Here is a 20,961-nt window from a genome sequence, read left to right on the forward strand (position 1 = left end):
CTTGGAATCATTTTAATGCTAGCTGGATTTTGCTCCATTAGGAGGGGAACATTTTTATGTCTCCTCTCTTCATTTGTTTCTTATCGGTGTGTATCCTTACTGCTCGTTTCTGTTCTAACATATTCATATGAATCTGCATAAAAAATCTGCATCTCAAAAATCCCCCTCTACCAGCAGCATGTATGTGGGTCTGTCTGTGTAAGCAACAGTGTGACATAACTCCTGAGCTGTAGTTTGTTTGTTCATTTTAAAATGCAATGTCCATGTTAAATAATATCGGAATATTCAATGCGACACATTGTTTAAGTAAAGCAATTTATAAAGATTGATTAACTTACGATACAAAATACAGATAAATAATACATTTTCTTGGTTCTGCAGTATTTACAGTGCTTAGAGTCAAGAAAGACCTGTTTGTGAAACCTGTTGGAGACTAAACCATCCATGATACCTTGCCCCTTTACTTGTAGAAAAATGTAGACTGTCAAATCATGAGCAATGCCACTGTAAGTTTATGAGGTATTGGAGGTTGATATTATCCCATTTCTTCAGCTGTGTGAAGCCACCATGCAAGGACCCTTTAAGCCAACCAGTCAGATAACCACAGTGTACATAGCAAAGACTGCTGAAAATAGGCTCCAAGGATACCCCATTAGAGTCTCTCATACAGGTATTAAGTCCTTCTTAACTGGGAATGCCTCCCATGTCAAACCGTCCCCAGGTGGGGTGTGTCCAGAGGGAAGGAGAACCCGTGTGAGCCAGTGACTGATGACAAAGATAAAGCAGAACATGTTACAAGAAGAGCAAGGCTAAGTTGATGATTGATGATGCATGAATTTCTTAACAGAAAATCCTTATAGGGGACACACACCTTCTCTTCTGCACACCAAAGAAGACTTTCCAGTTATTTAGCCTTCCATAGTCAAAAGGGTTTTTGTAAATCTGGCAGAGAGAACATTTACAAAAGAATTGTTTGTTTTAATAGGAGGTTTTTGACGACGATTTAAAATAAATCCCCCAACTTATCCCAACCTAAATGTTTTTCATAAATAATCATGCTGACCCGTCCTCGACTTTCCATTCGTTCTTTTTCTCTGCTGTTAAGGTGTCTTTCGATGCTGGTCTCTCCTCTGGATATGAGGACTGCATGCCAACAGGTCAGAGCTCCCAGGGCCACAGCCACAGTGCTAAAACAACAAATAACGTTTTATTTGATACTCTGCCAGACAATACTAGACAACTTCCATGTCACAATATAAACTACTGACTGTTAACACTGTATTTCTTTCAGTGTGAACTTCATACACAGTTCTTGCTTTGAATTTGTTAGTATGAACTTGTACTAGATGGCATTGTCCTATGTTAACAAGTGTCCAAATAAAATGCAGATTTTACCTGGTAAGCACCCACATATAGATGATGCTCTTATTAATCATCTTATCCTTAAAGGTGTAAGGAGGTGCAGCTGTTTGATAGTTGGTCTTGAGAAAAATGCAAAAGGGGACATATTACATAATTAAAAGATAATAACAACACATAAGCTTATTTATAAATCCTCTATGTGTACTTTGAGATTCTACCTGGCCAGGTGGGAGAAGCCCTATGAGAACTCCCATCCCTGTCACTGGTACCCCCGGCTTTTCCACATCCATATGTTTAAAGCGCTAATGGAACAGCCCGCATACACAAACCCAAGTGTTAAAGACAGAAACAGGGCAGTGTTAATAAGGAACAGTGAAGCCCCGCAGAGAAAGACACCAGGCATGGAGGAAAAATAACAGACCTATACCGAATACCTAACAATGATTGCAAGGGCAAAACCCTGATCAGGCCAACAATGCGAGTGTGAGCATCTTACCTCAATAGCATTGTATGCATCCAGGAACAAGTTTCTGCCACTGATGCTACAATAAACACATCCCAAGGTCATGAAGAGGCAGAAGTTGAAGAAGTAACGGTGGTTTAAATAACCCACACAGTTATTCAACCAGGCTGAGATGGGGACATTAGGGAAAAACCACAATCCATTCGTTATCATATAAAATAAAGAAAATTGAGATAATGTTAGCACAAAGGATACGACAATGATGGTCCATTCGCAGAATACATCTGCAAAGGCAAAAGAAAGTATTCAGTCAGAAACGTATAGACAATAATTTTTCTTGCTTAACATGAGGAAATAAACAATTTCTCTAAATATTGTATAAATCACAAAATATGTGAAAATATCTAAATAAAGTAGCTTTTGGTGGTCAAAGAAATGATCCAAATTGACTCACCGGTTACAGATACCACAGTGATGTGTTCTTGCTGGTTTGGGAATGATGCATTTTTTGCAGACTGCCACAAACGGATGGTCATTTTTTACCTATTTCAAAAGATATATATTTTTTGCATTACTTATTCAAGCATAATTCAGGACCAGATTAGTGGAGCTACATGTAGAAAAGTGTTGTCAAGATCTTACTGTAGGTGGGTATCCAGGGGCAGTCATGGTGGCTTTGTAGTAATTAAAAACAATCATGACAAGGTTCCAGTGTCCATAGCAAACGTGCCAAGTAATCCATGCTGTGGAGTATGTGCGGAAGACCATAGGCAGTAGGATCAGGTAGGCTATTGCCAAGATGGAGCTGGTCAGTACCACCACGAGAAAAACAAATACCTGTAGTACAAAGAAAGGGGACACCCACAGAAAACCTTCTTGAGAAAAAAACTTGAAAATCTTGAAAAACTAATGAAAGGACGCAGACAAACACACACTCACCGTGCCAAACCAGCGTGTGACATAATCCACGGCCCAAAACACTGGCTCAAAGACTGAGTCGAAAACCACATCTGAGTTTGTGAAGGAGTTAAAGTAAAATGACTGCACTAGCAATCTGATGTAAGCCCATATTTCCCTACTCCACAGTGGCAGTGTGTTTCTTCTTCTCTTGGTACATGTCCGTAACCGCACACACCGCAGCAGGTGGAATGATGAGCTGGGACACCACCGCATTCTGCATTTGTAATATGCACACACCTGAAAATAAAATAAAGAAACTAATAAACAAAAAGATAACCAGATTTAGTTTAAATTAGTCAAATATAATAAATTGTATTTGAATAAATTGTAACACTAATTGCATGTAGCCATCAATAAATAAATGGACATGCAAAGTCATTTCAACTTGCAATCCAGTGTAGGATCTGTGTTATTTTACTGGGGTCATAACAAAGGAAGATACTATGTCAAAAAAGACTGAAGGGTTGCATTTATTATTGAATTACCTGTTTTCTGTTTTCTATTTTCTCGTGAAATCCATTTAATTGTTTGGTATATACCATACCATGTACAAAGTAGCCTAGTACAAATGATCTCTTGCAATGTGCAATTGTTTGAGAAACAATACTATACCAACAAATATTACCTTTAACTAAGCTTAAAGATCCTACTTAAAGTTTGACAAATGATTAACACACAACGTTAATAGATTATTGAAGTAGTTTCAGCTCTATGTATCTAATTCATCATACCATAACTTACCAAACCCTGAGCTTTCGAGCCTGAGAACTTTCCTTCGTTAGTTAAGTTGTTTTCAACACTCACCACATCTGTCTTTGCCACCTGACACTTTAAACTCATCAAATTAACGGTGTAGCTGCTGGATGAACAAACCAGAGCATTCGCTTGTGAATAAAATGGAAGTATAGCGGTAACAATACAAGCAATAATGAAAAGGGCTGGCTGCTAAAAATGCTAAAAGACTAGTTGCTTTACTGCATTCCAGCCAGGGTGGAGTCTGGGTTAGGTGGAGATGGGTGCAGTTACCTGAGGTGGGGTTGAGAGCGGCAGTGGTCTGAAGTAAAGTTGACTTAACTCAGCAGCAGCAATTCAGCTTCACACCATCAGGCAATGATATGTGCCAATGTATATTAAAAGACCATTACAAAGATACGTGCTAAGCTATCGTGACTTAAAACGATAACACATGACGTGACCATAATAAACATGGCTGTCAACCCTGTGAAAGGGTCCTAAGCCTCTAAAATCCCGTGTGTCTGGATGTCACAGTGTTTTCCTTAGCATACCCGACGCTGTGTGCTGCGTTATGATATCTAATAACATTGCGTATTTTTAGAGAGAATACTCACTGTTCTATGATGGCAAAAATCCTGCCGAAACCATCCCACCCGTTGTCATTTTTCCAAAAGGGAAGCAAAAATTGAATTATTGGCACACAAAAGAAGAACAGGATCAGGGACCTTCTGTGACAGTTAATAGATCCCAATCCAGAACCAGAGCAAGTGCGCCTGCGCCTGCGCCAGAATCACATCGAAAGGGATCATGGTAGTCCGAGTCCGGAAATGACATTCGATATGGATGGTTTCTACAACAATGTACAGTTCTGTTTCTACATTTCGTATAACCATATGAGTCTAAACCCGAAAAAATGTAAGTTGAAACCATTCATCCACCATAAGAACATAAATGTTACACCTTTTCTGTTATTTTGATTGTCAGACTTCTGGGATGTGTAGTTCTTTCACGCAGCTGGTCTGCTTGGATACACTTGCTTGCCATGTGGAGCCTGCAGCAGCGAGCGAGGATACCAACTTTCCAGCCTCTAAACTAGAGCTAGCTGTGTTGTGTTGACAGTCATAATGTCATTTTGTTTTAACTTTGAGGTTCCAGCACAAACAACCAGCCTGGACGGAGACGACGCAAATAAAGTGCAAAATGGAAAAAAAGAAACAGCTGCTAAATCTGTGAGTATCGTTCTCACCAACAATCTGTTCGAGGTTAAGTACTCAAAGTTGTAAGTTAGTGATGCAAATACTTATGCAAACCTGATGGCAAGGATTTTGTCAATAATTAAAAGAAATATAGAATAAGTGCCATGATCTGTGCATGCAGTGGCGTGGATACGTTTATGAGGGTTGGTGACAGTGGGGGGGAACAGGACCCTCGCACTAGGCTGAGATATGTGTCTTTTATTTTAATAAAAACTTTATTACTGTACAACATAAACAATGCATTCACATCTATAGCAATTCCAACGATAATAAAGGAAAAGGTTGTCATGGACAGGACCAACATTATACATTGAGAAGAGTCTTTAGAGTTTGTTAAGTTACAGTCCTTAAGATAGTGTTTACGCGTTGTAACTAGTAATACATTTTTTAAAATATATTTTTGACCTGGCAGATAAGAGCTCAGACTAAATACAAGGATTACATACTATTGATTTGGGGATTTATCCACAGACATATACAAACTATATAGTAAATAATGAAGTCATTTATATGATTCCAAATTAACAACAATGACAATTGAAATGATGTTAGGTCTGCATCCACTAGAGAGCATAGGTTGACCTGATTTTTGCCATGAGCCGTCACGTCACAGGGCTAAGGCTGACAACAATAGTCATTCATATCGATTGTATGATTAGTACACAAGTACCGAATTATTAGTGTAGTGTCTGAAATCGAAGGTCAGGTGAATGGAAACAATCTCATCTGTTGACTGTTGTATGGGACTTCATTAACATTTAGATGACCATTATACACATAATATTCTCTAAAGCATTAGCCAGTCTTAATTAGTGGTGCATATTTTTATAAAATATAGATCATAAGTTACTTATATAGTGTTGAATTCAAAGAAATAAGATAGATGGCCCATAGTATCATTGTAAACCAATTATCTTCTACTCAAACAGTATTTTTTAATTTTGTTTAAATTCAAGTTCTTACATTTGGCCTGACATTCATTTCACCAGCAGATGTCACATAAGCCAAGTTGAATGAAACTTGGAGTTAACTAATTTCCAACGTAGTTCTCAAAGCCTCGAAAAGCAGTGTTTCAACATCACAACTACTCATATTGGTTATAATGAATTGTTAGTGAGTAATTGTTGTATGTTAAATAACTTTTTAATATTTCATTTTAATAGTTTAAAGTACTGTTTAAAATAAAACGAACAGTGTTCATTTTGTTACTTCATTAACATACACCAACGCATACTTGACGAATACAATTCATTGGAAATGTCTGTGAAGACCATGGTCATCTTACTCCTGACATTCCTGTCCTATGAGTGTCTGCCTCCAGCCCACACAGCCTCATTGTATTTCTGATGTATATATCCGTACTGCCAAATGATATTTTTAACTTGAACCACATAACGTGTGCTATAGACATTTATTTCCTGCCCATGCATACTGCTTTCTATTTTCAGACGGAGGATGACATCAAACCAGCCGAGCCTTTGAAAGAAGCAGAAGAGCACCTTCCACTGTCTGACCCACAGTTCATCCTTAGGGATGCAGTCACTGAGTCAGTCACCATAGGAACACTCCCACCTCTTCACTTCCTCAACGAGACCGTTTTTGAAAAAACTGCCTCGGAGAGAGAGGACGGCGAGAAAATCCTCTCTCGCACTGCGGAGCAGAGGTCTGATCTTATCTCTGGCGTTTACGAAGGAGGACTGAAGGTCTGGGAGTGCACTTACGACCTTCTGGAGCTGATTGAGAAAGACGGAGAGACCTTCAGGGGGAAGGCGGTTTTGGATTTGGGCTGCGGTGCAGGGCTGTTGGGGATATTGGCTCTGCAGAGAGGAGCAAGGCAGGTCCACTTCCAAGATTATAACAGTACAGTTATTGAACAGCTCACTGTGCCAAATGTGATAATAAACTGCCAAGAGGAGGATGAAGTAGACAGTGACGATGACAAAGATGGGAGGGGCAAGGGCAAAATGAAGGAGGAAGATGGTTGCAAAAAGGAGGGGAAAGACAAAGAAGAGGAAAAAGATGGCCAGCCACCACCTAAGAAAAAAGGCACAGACCTATCCCAGCATCCATTTTTAGCCAAGTCTCGTTTTTTCTCCGGTGACTGGAATACATTTCTTGCTTTGGTTGAAAAGGAGGAGCCACAACCCAAATATGACCTTATATTCACCTCAGAGACTATCTACAACTCTGCATACTACCCATCGTTACACAAGACCCTCCACAAACTGCTGGCACCAGATGGAATGGTGTACCTCGCCACCAAGTCCCATTACTTTGGTGTGGGTGGTGGACTGCATCTGTTTGAGACATTTGTGGAGCAGAGGGGTATTTTCTCTTTGGATCACGTGTGGGATGGAGAAGAAGGACTTCAGAGACATGTAGTAGTCCTACGTTTTAAAAAGCAAAGGGCACTTGAATAAGAAAAGCAGCCTTCAGGTGTCAAATTCAGCTTTATTAGTGTAGTAACTGTTAAAGAAGAACTGTTTAATGCAAACACAAATAACAGGAAGTTATATGTTAGAGAAACCATTGTAAAACATTGTAAAGCTGTAATAAAATCTGCTGTCTCATTGCCTTTATGCTCTTTGGTTATCTATACTATCTTTCACTTCCTATATAGAAATTTGAATATGTCTGCCAGAAAGTGAAGTGCAGTTGAAAGGGGCTGTTACAGGTCTTTAGATGCATGGAGACGAAAGAAAGGAAATGGGCTCAGTGACCTTTGCAAGTGATTTCCCCAGTGTTCAAACAGCAGCATGAAAGCCAGGCTTGTTTCTGAAGTCTGGCGCAAAATGTCAATTGCAACTTATCCTTCCAGCCCAAGGATGTAGTTTGAAAGTGGATTCTAGAGTCACTGCACATCAATCAGTAGGACTCTATGGGGTCTCTGTACCTCGAATTCAAGTAACGGCTCCTCTTGCTGCTGTCTATTTTTTACCTTCAGTTAATGTCACCACGTATTTGGGTGTGCTCAATTGTTAAGCCGAAAGACATGACACATTACAATGAGTATATACATACAGGAAATATGTGCACATATTCATTAAAGTACAGGAAGGGAACTATGTTGTAATTTTTCCAACACCATGTCGATTCCCCTTTTTGTCCAGATCAAGGAAATCAGTTTAATAACTCCTGGCCGGGCTTTTTGTCTGAGGAAGTATGCCTGAAATTTAAACTTGTTTCTCGTATCTGAGGTGAATAGGGAAAGAGGATGAGGAAATCAGAGGGTTTTTACAGGGTCACTGAACAAAAACCTGTTTGATTATAACTATCAGCTGCTTGAACACAATCAGTATCACGTCCCTGTCATGTTGGCTGTGACCAGAGAACAAACAAAGTTATTTTAGGAAGGCTCTGTTATTGAAGACCTTTCAGACCTCACCTGAATGAATGATTCCAGCTAGACAAATAAATTGATCTCAGCATAAACACACCTATGACGCAAGTACACACTGCCCTTTAGATAAATAATAATCAGCAAACACTTTTTTTTTACTAGGAAACAACAGCTCAAAATGACACATTCATTTCAACACACACAGTGTGTGGATAGAATTTCCACTTACTTTTATGTAAATACACTGTAGTGTTAAAAATACTTTTTCATTCTTAGATGTACAAAACAACCGTGGCGGTTGGTGTTTGCATATGACCGGCCAGCAAACCTCCAGTGAGTCCGCTTCGTCATCGACTCTCATTTTGACAGCTGTTCATGGCCTGTGGGGGAATTCCTGGTTCCTCGAGTAGACACAGCCTTTCCCCTGCTTACTTTATGGGAACAGGGGGCAGGGCCAGTCAGATGGTTTTCCTCAGAAACTATTATGTGTTGATTCATTGTGAGGGGGCGTGCTGCTCACCACTCCCACTGTTTCCTTCTTACTGGGAAGTGACTGTAAGGCTTACCGAACAGAGGGAGCGTATGAAAAACAGATAAGAGGGGAGGGAGGGAGACTGATGGGTGATGTGAATGGTGGTGGTATTTAAGGTGATTGCTCTGAATGTCAGACACTATGCTGTATCCTTCCAGGGGACTTGGACGCCATGGGAATGTGAGCAGTACAAGCAGGTGGGATGGCTATGTTCATTCCATTTTTAGAGACATGCTGCTGATTCCACGCTTAAACATCCTCTTCTCAAGATGGGACTGCTGAAGATTGTTTAAGGCTTGAGGAACTGAGGAGATGTATTTTCTTATACATCCCAGAGCTAAGTTTCAGTGATTAACTGGGGTACGTATATAGGCAGATACTGATCAAATTATGGTCAATTAAATAACAAATACCAGGAAAATGTAATCTAAAGAATATCAGAAATGCTTACATGCTACCTTTCAACATATTTTAAGCTACAGTATAACTGTTTTATTTTGTAGAAAAGAGTACTTAGAAGAAATACCAACTTCCACATGTTTTAGCACTGATAACTTTTTTAACTAGTTCAGGCTCTAAGACTGAATTAAGTCTCTCGTACAGGAATTATACTCTAGTAATAGGCTGTAGAACCGGTTGTTACCCAGTCCAGCTACACGGAAAGATAGCAGTTTCCTGAACATTTTCAGGTGTGGCCTTCCTCAGAAAGTTCATTGTACTGTATTACACTTCCTTAAAATAATGTACATTCATACTGAATAAACCTGTGTGACTTAGATAACATTGTGAAATTATCTCATGGTACTGTCACTGTCAATATTGACTCGTAACTAGCCTTGAATGAGGTGTTTTTTGAGATGAAGAGATTCTCAATGGTTGATATCAAACAATCTTTAGAGGGTTCAAAGATACATTGAACCACTGTATATCAGTAATCCCATTGTCCCAAAGTTCTGTTTCCTGGGAGTGTACAGCCATAAATGATGATTCATTTCTCGTGTCAACAGAGCACTATCACAATGATATGATTCATTGCTTGCATCAGCTTAGTGGACATACTTTCATTTCAGCGGCAGAAAAGCATTTCCAGGAATACTTAGGTTAAAATGGTTGGATTTCCAAACGACCTTGAAACTCTACACAGGCTCTGCCTAACCAGCATTAGATCCATTCATTTATAACAACATTTTGGAGGTTTGTATTCCATTTTGTTTTTGTTTCCTTACTTAAACTTGTGCCATTTTATTAAAATATGTCTGTTTAAAATTACATATTGTACTACTAATGCAAATGCCGTATGATTCATCACTGTTTCCGATCAACTTCACTTGCCTCTTGCTCAATGTTCCAATGAAAGAAGCAGGTCTAATCATCACTGCGTTTCTTGAGAAAAAGGGAAGGTGACTCAACATCTAAGTATCTTAAATCCACTTCTATTGTTTATCACAGAGGTCTTATTAATGATATACAAGTTTATTTTGGATTTATTTGATTAAAATAAGGACAGTATACTCACAGTAGTTGAAAAGAGTATTGATGATGAACCATGTTGGATAAATGAGCATTCAAATTTCTTTCGCGGCTCCTGAGGACCAACCTTTAAGTGCTATACTATGAGAACTGAATTCCATAGATGGTGGCGTGTTCAGGTGTCATCTATGGGCTCAGTTCTTTTGGTATGGTACTAGTTTTCAGCCTTACTGCACAGCACGCTATAGAGCAGAAATCCTGAACAACAGAAAGCATATGAAATCATGTGTGTTTTAAAGTCGTTACAAAATACACAGAGTGTGTATTGGGTTTGATACGCATCACTTCTGTATGTATGATTGTATTCATTGTTACTTTTCTAATGGTATACTTCACCAGGAATACAAATGAACATGTTTGTAAATTACTGATCACAGATTATCAATTGTTTATTGTTAATAAAGTCAAATAAGTTAAATGATTTGAGTCTGTAATTTATTTACTCTCTGTAATGTATTGATGTTTTGTTTCAATTTTAAATCCTGCAACATTTAAATAACACAAAACCAAGCATGAGAGCATTTAAGGACAATTTTTAATCAGACCATGCCACATCAAAGCCATACATGTGACTCTTTTACACAGCTTATCCCAGCTCCAGTTCCATTAAAAGGGAGCCATGGTGATGGAAATCAGTAAGATTAGCTATAAACAATATGATATAGAGTCAACATGCTTTTCAATTAATATAAAATGGGACTCTTACATAATTACTAAAGACAGTATAATATACAAAACAGTATGGGGTTTGAGTACTTTTGAGACTTTTATAGGTCCCACTTATAGTTACACTGTCAAAAATGAAAATGAAAAACATATACCGGTATATTTTTTCAATTGTATTTGTATTTGAACATTACTTTTTGGGCGATAAAACCTCTTGGGCTAGAGTTGAGAACGTTTTACTTCAAGATATAGCTAGTTTTACATAAATAAAGAATATCAATACTTTTTCAAACACTTTAAATACCCATTTGGCCTCTGGAGAACTTTAAAGCCCAACCCTAAAATCATATCTGCTTACTGTTTGATCGAAAGTGTTTCAGCCAATCAAGATGTTCAACAAATCCATACAAACCGTAAAACCCATTTTGATTCGCCATTAGTAGCTGTCAATCAACTACGTCACGATCGTCATTCAACCAATGGGGAGGTGGTTTGTGTATAGGATGCGCAACAGGCTGTATCCCTGCTGTGCGCTCAGCGGTTTGAGTTTAAAATCGTTTTGTTCCGTCGGTAAACATTAGTTTTGTGAAGCCTTTATTATTTAGGGTGGTGTTGTTTATGTTGAACTAGGCGTAAATAGCAGCATATAACTGCATACTCTTTGTTGTGTATAGAAAACACAGATTTGTTCCGAGTCCGTGGCATGGATGAGGTACGGCCTACCAGTGGGGCTCCAGCCCACGGAATGGTGCCGATGTTTCCCCCTGGACTGCAGGCTATCTACGGGGAATGCCGGAGACTTTACCCCGAGCAAGCCAACCCGCTGCAAGTGACTGCCATTGTAAAATATTGGTAGGTGTTGTGTTGTTCTGACACATCTGGAGGCACTTAGTTTGTGGGACAACTTTATTTAGTGATGTCTGGACATTTAGCCAGTAGTTACCCTAGCTGCTAAGCTAATAGTTCAGCTAACTATGTCCAGGAACCCTACTGTACGAAACTGCTACTTTGTTACTGGGGAGTTGTATGATTCACCTATAGTAGCTTGAATAAAAACAACTTAGCTGTAACTGACTACTTTTGCACAAGTTATTGTCTCCTTTTGTCTTTACATATGTGTGATAAAGATAGTCCACTGACAATAACAATCACACATTTTCCCACAGGTTAGGTGGACCGGACCCGTTAGACTACATCAGTATGTATCGGAGTGCAGGCTGTCCAGCACAGGACATCCAGGAGCATTGGCACTATGTCAGCTTTGGACTCAGTGACCTGTACGGGGATAATCGGGTTCACGAGTAAGTACCCTAATGTAAATATTTGACTTCCTGTTGCACATGGGAGTTGGGGTCATTTTAACACATGCATTTTTGATCTGTTACATTTTACAATGCGAGCACTCTCTTTCGAAGTCACCAAATATTTGCCTGTCAAAAGCCCTTAAATAATACTACTACTAAGTCATGCATTGTGATATCCCCAACTCTCATGCATGAAATAAATAAGGACTGCTCCTGCTGTTTTTTTTACTCAAACTTGTTTTTGTTTCTTATTATGTGTCTTTATGTGTGTGTGTGTGTGTGTGTGTGTGTGTGTGTGTGTGTGTGTGTGTGTGTGTGTGTGTGTGTGTGTGTGTGTGTGTGTGTGTTAGATTCACAGGAGCAGACGGGCCCAGTGGGTTTGGTTTTGAGCTCACTTTTAGACTCAAAAGAGAGACGGGAGAGACGGCACCGCCGACCTGGCCTGCTGAACTGATGCAAGGGTTGGCCCGCTATGTGTTCCAGTCAGGTAAAAAACAAACGGTGTAGAGCATTGAATTCTTTTTTCACAGGCCAATTTTTGATCCATTGTTTAAAATGTCTACATTTTTATGTACACAATCACAGCGTTTTCCCCCCTTGACTTTTTTTTAGATGGACAAATACCTAGAACTCAGAGGCAGTTTTGACATTTTGCTGTTGATTATTTCCAAAACTGAAAGCAAGCAAATACGCGAAAGTACAGCCTTGCGATTTAAGCTAAACATTTAAAACGCCTAAAGTTTAAGCATTAGGAAAACGTACTACTGAATTTCTCCACAGGGATTAATAAAGGTACATGTTATCTTGTCTTATACCATATTTTGTGTCCTCATCAAAACAAAGGCAACTATTTAGATTTAATTTGTGAAATACTAATCACCAAACATTCTGTATGATTATGATAGCTGTGTTCAAAAAAAGTTATATGCTGTTCTTAGTTTATTTTAAAGCTATTAGTGAAATCAAACAAGAGGATTTCACACGTTAATTTTGGCGCTGGAAATGGAAATGTCATTATTTAGGCAGAGATGACAAATTAAGAGGTAATAAAAACATTGTCATTTCCTGCATTTTCACCCTTCACCTGGATAGTGTGTGACAAGCTAAGGTTTGAGTTATATATAGGGTTATTCTTTGTTAATGGTCTAGTAAATGATTTATCTGTGCAGGATTTGATAGAACAACTCTCTACGGCTGCAGTTGGCATGACTCCTTCTCACGTCTGAATGCGAAGAATGTGTTCTTTGTAAAGGCCGCTTGTAATTCCTGTGCTACATTCAAACACGCGAGAATAGAGGAGTGTGCTGCTGGCAGCCGGCTTAGGTTTAGCACACATTATTTGTATTTGCTGGAGCTCAGGGTATTGACAGGAAGTCTAATTTCCCCTTTCTCTCCCTTCACCATTTTAATAGGATTGTTTTCACCAATGGCAAAGACGGCTGTTGTAGTGTGTACATGTATGCTCTTTGTGTAATATGTATAGTCTGTTCTGCCAAGTTCTTTAATCCTTAAGTTGTGTATTATAATGTACATAAGAAAGTTTGGTTGAGAGGGGAAGGGGTTTAAAGGCTGTGAAAGAGAAGAAGGCTCCAGGCTCCCCTCTCCTCACCACCCAGCCCTTCTCCGTTATCCAGCTGGGGTCAATTTGCGCGTGGGTGGGCTGCTCTCCTGAGCTAAATGAATGCTGATTCCTGGCCATCTTCCCCCTTGCTTTTCTCCTGCAGCGAATCTAGACTGGGTGTTTGTTACCTCCCAAGCAGATAGATTCCTCAGATGGAAATGTAGTTTTGTGCTTTTTTGTGCCACATTTGGTAACCAAATGCTCTCTCTTCCATTGTTACTGCAACATCTTGTCATCAACGATTAAGTACCACCAGTTAATGAAAAAAAAGGAAGTTGGACTTCTTGGATTTGTGAAAAAGTGTATATTTTAAAACAATTTTAAGCATTTTTGGCCATACTTCAAAAAATTATAATTCTCCTTCATTCTCTCTCCTACAGAAAACACATTTTGTAGTGGCGACCACATATCGTGGCACAGTCCACTAGACAACAGTGAATCTCGTATCCAGCATATGTTGCTTACAGAGGACCCACAGATGCAACCAGTTCTGACTCCGTTTGGCACAGTGAGCTTTCTCCAGGTCAGTTCAAATGTGATATTCACGTAATTTAAGTATGCATAATAAAATTCAGTTTGTTCCGGTACATTCATAGACTTTGGAACCAAGAGTGTGTATACACTTATCTTGTTCTTTCTGTAGGTTTTATTAAATGAGTTAATTCCTTTTATGTGTAGCGTCAGTCCTATAGCAGCATGAGTCAGCATGTGGTAGTGTCTTTGTGTCAAGTCATATCAGCTGAATTCTTAAATGAATATATTATTATGAATGAGACTAAACACAGTGTGACATTTACTTAATATTACATAATAGTCGTACCAAATGAGAATAGAACATTTTGTGATTCTCGTATGTATATATTTTTAGTATCTTGCTGTAATATTAAGCTGTCTTTGGCTTTTTCTGCTGTAACAATGCAAATTTCCCCTCTGAGGGACTATTAAAGGTATTCTGATTCTGAAATACTCAAACAGCCACAGTACCTTATCTTGTGTAAATGTGTTTTTTTGGTTATTTTTATAATTTATAGGAATAAAGGCAGCAACAGTAGTAAGCAGTACTCAGAGTTACCTCCTGTCTCCTATAGATTGTGGGTGTCTGCACGGAGGAGCTACAGGCGGCCCAGCAGTGGAACGGCCAAGGTATCCTGGAGCTGATGAGGGGAGTCAGAGTGTGAGTAAAACAAAGTCCTGTTTATATTTTTTAAATGATACTTCACATGCTGGGCTATGTATTATTAGGTATGCTTTTATTTCGTTGCTCAACCTTGTTCATAAGTTATCGCTCAGAAGTCAGACCGAGTCAGGTTCATAATAATGTCAGTCGTAAAAAATCAAGTATGTGACGGGAATCAGGAAATATTTGCTGGCACATTTCTTTGGTTTATATTTTTTGTTTTTTGGAGGTTTGTGTTGGAAAAAATAGTTCACCAATTTTTCAACTCAAACCTTATATGAAACAGCTTCGACCAGACTTATTACCGTTGTATAGTATAATAATAATAATAATAATGATAATTATAGATTATAATTTCTCCTAAGTAATATTTAAAGTTCAATGCCACTCCAGTGTCCAAGTAACTATTGTATGGTGTCCAGTTTTTACTTGTTCATTTATTAACTTTGTGTGAATGATTGATGTTCTGTGACGCTAATGTTGATGGTGGTCCTGTGTACAGAGCCGGTGGCCCCTGGCTCATCACAGACATGAGGAGAGGGGAGACCATTTTTGACATTGATCCACACCTACAAGTAAGGTTTTTAAGCTCTGCACACTCCCCACATTGCACTGTATTACGTAAGATAAACTGCAATCCTATGTTCCCGGCTAGAAGCTATAAATGAATAACTTATAGTGTGAAACCATTGCCCTCTGCTGTTATATGGTGGGCAGGAGTTCAGATGATAAAGGAAACCGACTTTCTCTATAATATAAATAGATAGGGCAAGTCTTTTGTAGATCACAGTATTAACTGTATCGGCACGGAACCGTTAAAAATGTGTCCTGGATAACAGAGGCAAAGTGACCCTGACATCTACAAAGCATTTTAAATGCATAACTTTATAGAAAACGTTGGTTATTTGAACATACTGTAACTTTCACATCTCTTTTGACAGTATTTAGTGCCCCCTGTTGGCCCAGAATCCCTTTAGAGTGTCCTGAGAGAAAATGGTAACTATACGTGAGTGTTATGTGAGCTAGTGTTGATGATTGCGTACATTTCTTGCTTATCTAAGCAGGAGAGGGTGGACCAGGGTATTGAAACGGAGGGCTCTAACCTGAGTGGGGTCAGCGCCAAGTGTGTGTGGGACGATCTGAGTCGACCGCCAGAGGACGAAGAGGACAGCCGATCCATCTGTATTGGATCACAGCCCCGGAGGCTCTCAGAAAAAGGTATGAAGCTCTAATTAGGCCTGAGCAGATCCACGAGTACTTAACCAATCCGTGCACAGGGGTTCTGCTTTCATGCTGTCAGCAGTGCATGATGGGATAATTCCATGCTGATCTTTGTCTGTGTGTTGACAGACACAGAGCAGATCAGGGAGACCCTGAGAAAAGGCCTGGAGTTCAACACCAAGGCAGCGCTACCACCTATCAGCAGCCAGAGACAGAGCCACGACAGACCTCAGTGAGTGATCCTCCCACGCTCTAAAACACACACTGACATGACTCCAGCTCCGCACAAGGATAACTCCTGCCAACATATGCGGTGACTCACAACCTATGAAATCCAAACTGTTAGCACCATTGTTTCCTAGCTACCAGCATAATAAATTGGTTTGTGATTCATTTGTAGCCATTTTTGTGAGGAAGTCTTACGCATTGTAAGGTTACCGCTCCATGAAAGGAGTTTTGAAATCTGTTTTTGTACATTTCCCGTTACAGACAGTCACCAAAGAGCCATTCTCTCTCTCATTGAGGATTGAGCCATGATACACTTCCTTATGTTCCTGCTTTTTTGCCTTTCTCTCGCTCTTTCCTATTTGTTTCTTAGGAGTCGGAAGGACAGTTTGGAGAGCGAGAGTTCAGCAGCCATCGTTCCTCATGAGTTGGTCCGAACACGACAGTTGGAGAGCATCCATCTGAAATTCAACCAAGAATCGGGCACACTGCTGCCCCTCTGCCTGCGGTACTGCACCCCCTCTCTCACGCCCACACATCATAGCTCTCGGAATGCCCCCAAGATGGATTGATGAAAAAATAGGCTGTACATTCTCGTTGTGTGGGTGTGGCATTTAACAACAGAGAAAATTCAAGGATGACACTAGTTTTGTTGAAAGGGGCTTTCTGCAAGTCAGCTTCAAACTACTTTCACTTTGATGTCAGATAATAAGTCTCTTTACTGCTCACCCACCCAACAAGAAGTGTATCAAAATGCAGTATTTCTATAAGAACAAAGGTCATGATTTGCTTGAGTAAAACTGTAATTTCGGTGATCATGAACTGCCTTTTTATTGTACATTGGTATCACATAATCAATATATTCTCACCACGTCAGCAAACTTACATTTACGTTTGAAAGACTCTTTTTAATGTGTACAAACTAGTGGCTAATATTTTGAACATGAATGTATTTTTTGTACCCAATTATTTGATACTGACATGATTAGTTATGAAGTGTCTGTACATGTTGTTCCTACCAGTGAAGTTTAATCGTCGAATTTAAAATATCAGAATGGCTACACATGCAATAATACACTTTCAATGTTATAAGCTTGATACTGTCACATAGAGGAGTACTGTTTTTATGGCTTAAATAAAGGAAAACTCTCAAGCACCTACCCTGACATTTGTGTTTCATAAAGCTTTTTATGTATTCTGTTACAGGGGCCGGTTGCTCCATGGGAGACACTTCACGTACAAAAGCATCAACGGAGACACAGCCATCACATTTGTGTCAACTGGAGTTGAAGGAGCTTTTGCTACGGAAGAGCATCCTTATGCTGCTCATGGCCCCTGGCTTCAGGTATACACTCACACATTCGCACATAAACTCAAGGATTCCTTGTGGTGAGTTCATGTTTAATTAACGTGTTTGACCTTCGGTTCTCCCTGTACAGATATTGTTGACTGAAGAGTTTGTGGAGCAGATGCTGGGGGATTTACAGGAACTTAACACTCGTGAGGAGGCAAGTAAAAAATCCTGCATTTTAACTATTATTTTCTGTTTGTGTTTTGTTGATCGGCCTGTTTAACCCTTTATATTCTTTCTGTTGTGTAGACAAAGTTACCAAAGGAGTACAGTTGGCCAGAAAAGAAACTGAAGATCTCTGTCCTACCAGACTCTGTGTTTGATAATCCACTGCAGTGAGACAGAGACGCGTCATCACTAGAAACACCAGCAGACACACACTGCAGAGGGTCCATCATGAACAGGAGACCTCACAGACCATGCAGCGACCCTGAGCTGTCAGAAATGTTGTTCCCCTGTGGACGGCCAGAGACTGAAAATGATCTGAGGGAGGATCTAAACCCTTTTGCCTTTCTGCATTCTCAGACTAGCCTTACAGTTGACAACATTTCTCTTAGGCTTGAATACTTTTGAGAATGTCAAACCCGCCGGTCCAGATGGTTGAACTTTGAGAACAATCATTATAGGTGACACACTAGCTGTAGGGCAAAAACAGGATGATGTTCCCCCAGTAAGGCCTGCCACATCTGAGGTCCAAAATAAATGTCACAAATACAGTTGATACCGCTACCTGTGATCACCAGACATGCTGTCTCAGGGGATATCTGTTACAGTTTTATTTATTCCATTTGCCTTTAGAAAGGAAGGAAAATTCACATGTTTGAACAATCTTATCAGTGTTTCCTTTAACTGAGCTCGTGTGTATAGTATTGACAAATGCTGGCCATTTTTCTCTTATGTGTTTGTGGACATACCAAAGTTGTATCTGTTGGCAACTGCTGCCAATACTGTCTGTGTCAAATGTGTCATGATTTCTTAATAACATGGTGGACTGAACTAAGATTAACTAAAATTCCCTGCCTGTGACTTCCCGGCACAGGGGATCTTTTTTATCTCACATATTATGCATTAAAAAAAACAAATACATCAAGTCTGTTGTAAATGTTCAATTATCAGGAATCCGTTGTCACTGTCTTCTCAAGTGTTGTCTACAGTAGCCACATAAATATTTTGTTGTTTTTTGTTGTTGTAAGTAGGACCTGCTTGAAATTGAGAAAATTCCTCAGTGCCTTGTGTTGAAAATGACCACATGTACTCTGTTGACCTTTAATGCTGCCTACACTTAGATTGTTAAAGACAGTCATTTTCAATCAAGACTGCTGCGTTCAGTCTTTTGAGGTTCATTGCATTCCATTTCAACACTAAAACAGAGAAAAGACTACTTTTACTGAACAACTACTATTATACAACATGTCATGGCATCTTGTTTTTGTTTCCTTTTTTTTCAGAGTGAAAAATGTAAAGTTTAGACATTTTTGATATGGTATTTTGTAATTACTATCTCATGACTGAACTGCCTGATTGTAATCCCAAGTGCATTAAAGTGAGTAGGTATTTACACAAATAAAGCTGGAACACTAATGCAGAATTACAGAGGAGGCCAAAGTGGATTTTTTTCACAGTTTGATGGTGGTTGACATTTGCCCCTGTACAGGCTATGGGATACTCAACTTGCTCTGCCTGGGGCCCACTTCAGTCAAATGAAAGAGGGCCTTTCAAAACGTGAGACACATTCAAAAACAGAGTTAATAAGTACTAAAGCATTAGTAATGTTAAAACAAATATTTACTAAAGCGTTAGAGTTAAATTAAATGTCAATAACGTGTCTTATCAGATTGTGATTAAACCCTTTAGCTGGTGTTGCCCAAAACAGCTATACAGGTATAACCCATAGACTGTATATATAGATATATACAGTCTATGGTATAACCTGGTAACCAAAATGTCTTAATAGTGTATAACCATAAAGCATTATTTAACCCTTAACACAACTATCCATTTAAGTCATGGTTACACAATCACATGTAGCCAAACATATATTTCTGCTCAAAACAAAGACGTTCACAACCTTTAAACCACTAAATATTAATATTCTCCCTTATGCACTTTTACCCTGCTATAGAGCTCCTGCAGATGATGTCATATATGCTGGTCACGTGACGAGATACGACAGGGGCAGCCATTTTGGCAGTCATCGCGGCAGTAAATTGACAGGCACTGGCAGACTGTCAAGGATGGTGGATAACTGCTGTGCACCAGGTTGCACAAATAGGCGTGGGAAAAAGAAAGGTGTATCGTATTATCGCATTCCTAAAGACGCGGAGAGGAGGGAGAAGTGGATTGGAGCGATTAAAAGAGCCAGGAGCCTTCAGAAAAAGACTGAAAGATGGGACCCCCCGGCCGTTGGCTTTCGCTTATGCAGTGATCACTTCATATCAGGTGGGTGAAGGAATACAGTACAATGCTACAAAAAGTTTCTGGTCAGTTTAATTAAATTTAATTAGTTTAATTTAAGAAGTAGCACCCAGTTATTATAGCTAACGGACACTGTGATGTCCCTTTTTAACTCAACAAGTGTGGCTCTGGCGCAGCCTAGCCAGTTAGCAAGTTAGCTTGTAGCAAGCTAGTGGTAAACAAACCCGTGTTGAAATATTCCTTCTTATTTTGTAGGGAGAAAGAGTGATAATCCGTTGAGTCCGGATTTTATCCCCTCAATTTTCGATTACCTTCCATCTCCAGAGAAGAGGAGACATAAAACGAGACTGGAGGTTTTTAACAGAAGGCAGAAGGCTAAACTGCACAAAGTAGAGCAGGCAAAGATATCTGCAAAAAGCTAAAGATAAAATCCAAGCTAAAAAACATGCTAACGTGACACTTCCGTAGCTAGCCAAGCTAATAAACAAACAATGCTAACGTGACACTGCCTATCAAACTGGAATAATTTAATACTTACCCTTGCAGTGATGATGCCGAAGTTTTTGGATGTAAGACTCCACAGTTGAATGTTGTTTACGAAGCCGGACTGACACCATTTGTAAGCCTCCAAGCTTTTGTACGCTCTGAGGGAGTCTCCTGAGTACACTGATGGAAAGCTTACAAGATAGCTGTGGATGTCTGCGTAGCGCAAGTCGGGTACATCGTCTTCAGAGCAGGAGGTTATGCTCTTGAAAAGCACACCGGGTGAATTATATGGGTCGCTTATATTTAATCTCTCTAAT

General features: G+C 39.5%; 3 protein-coding genes across 7 annotated transcripts; 2 read left to right on the plus strand and 1 right to left on the minus strand.

Moving 5' to 3' along the window:
- Window positions 1-298: 298 nt before the first annotated feature.
- zdhhc16a (zinc finger DHHC-type palmitoyltransferase 16a) lies at window positions 299-4,323 on the minus strand. 3 transcript variants are annotated; one of them, XM_063875626.1, is made up of 11 exons: window positions 4,135-4,323; window positions 2,765-3,022; window positions 2,468-2,662; window positions 2,280-2,368; window positions 2,081-2,109; window positions 1,859-1,992; window positions 1,581-1,664; window positions 1,396-1,481; window positions 1,064-1,187; window positions 872-942; window positions 299-765 (listed from the first exon to the last, which is right to left on the minus strand). In XM_063875626.1, exons 2-11 carry the CDS (start codon window positions 2,996-2,998, stop codon window positions 663-665), a joined length of 1,149 nt encoding a protein of 382 aa, XP_063731696.1. In that variant the 5' UTR covers window positions 2,999-3,022; window positions 4,135-4,323; the 3' UTR covers window positions 299-662. The 3 variants fall into 3 exon arrangements, with proteins under 3 accessions (XP_063731696.1, XP_063731694.1, XP_063731695.1); XM_063875624.1 differs by lacking the exon at window positions 4,135-4,323 and adding an exon at window positions 3,527-3,721; XM_063875625.1 differs by lacking the exons at window positions 1,581-1,664; window positions 4,135-4,323 and adding an exon at window positions 3,527-3,720.
- An 11-nt stretch (window positions 4,324-4,334) lies between these two features.
- Window positions 4,335-7,355, plus strand: mettl18 (methyltransferase 18, RPL3 N3-histidine). 2 transcript variants are annotated; one of them, XM_063875631.1, is made up of 3 exons: window positions 4,335-4,435; window positions 4,676-4,749; window positions 6,225-7,355. In XM_063875631.1, the coding sequence occupies exons 1-3, from the start codon at window positions 4,348-4,350 to the stop codon at window positions 7,194-7,196; spliced, it is 1,134 nt and encodes a 377-aa protein (XP_063731701.1). In that variant the 5' UTR covers window positions 4,335-4,347; the 3' UTR covers window positions 7,197-7,355. The 2 variants fall into 2 exon arrangements, with proteins under 2 accessions (XP_063731701.1, XP_063731702.1); XM_063875632.1 differs by lacking the exon at window positions 4,335-4,435 and having other exon boundaries at window positions 4,503-4,749.
- Window positions 7,356-8,731: 1,376 nt separating this feature from the next.
- sufu (suppressor of fused homolog (Drosophila)) lies at window positions 8,732-19,336 on the plus strand. Of its 2 annotated transcripts, none has more exons than XM_063875623.1 (12): window positions 8,732-11,696; window positions 12,011-12,145; window positions 12,499-12,635; window positions 14,150-14,292; window positions 14,858-14,943; window positions 15,449-15,521; window positions 16,011-16,164; window positions 16,297-16,399; window positions 16,766-16,900; window positions 17,599-17,737; window positions 17,832-17,900; window positions 17,993-19,336. In XM_063875623.1, exons 1-12 carry the CDS (start codon window positions 11,548-11,550, stop codon window positions 18,080-18,082), a joined length of 1,413 nt encoding a protein of 470 aa, XP_063731693.1. In that variant the 5' UTR covers window positions 8,732-11,547; the 3' UTR covers window positions 18,083-19,336. The 2 variants fall into 2 exon arrangements, with proteins under 2 accessions (XP_063731693.1, XP_063731691.1); XM_063875621.1 differs by having other exon boundaries at window positions 8,733-11,696; window positions 16,008-16,164.
- Window positions 19,337-20,961: the final 1,625 nt, after the last annotated feature.

This window comes from Eleginops maclovinus, chromosome 22 (genome assembly GCF_036324505.1).
Source record: "Eleginops maclovinus isolate JMC-PN-2008 ecotype Puerto Natales chromosome 22, JC_Emac_rtc_rv5, whole genome shotgun sequence".
NCBI lineage: Eukaryota > Metazoa > Chordata > Actinopteri > Perciformes > Eleginopidae > Eleginops > Eleginops maclovinus.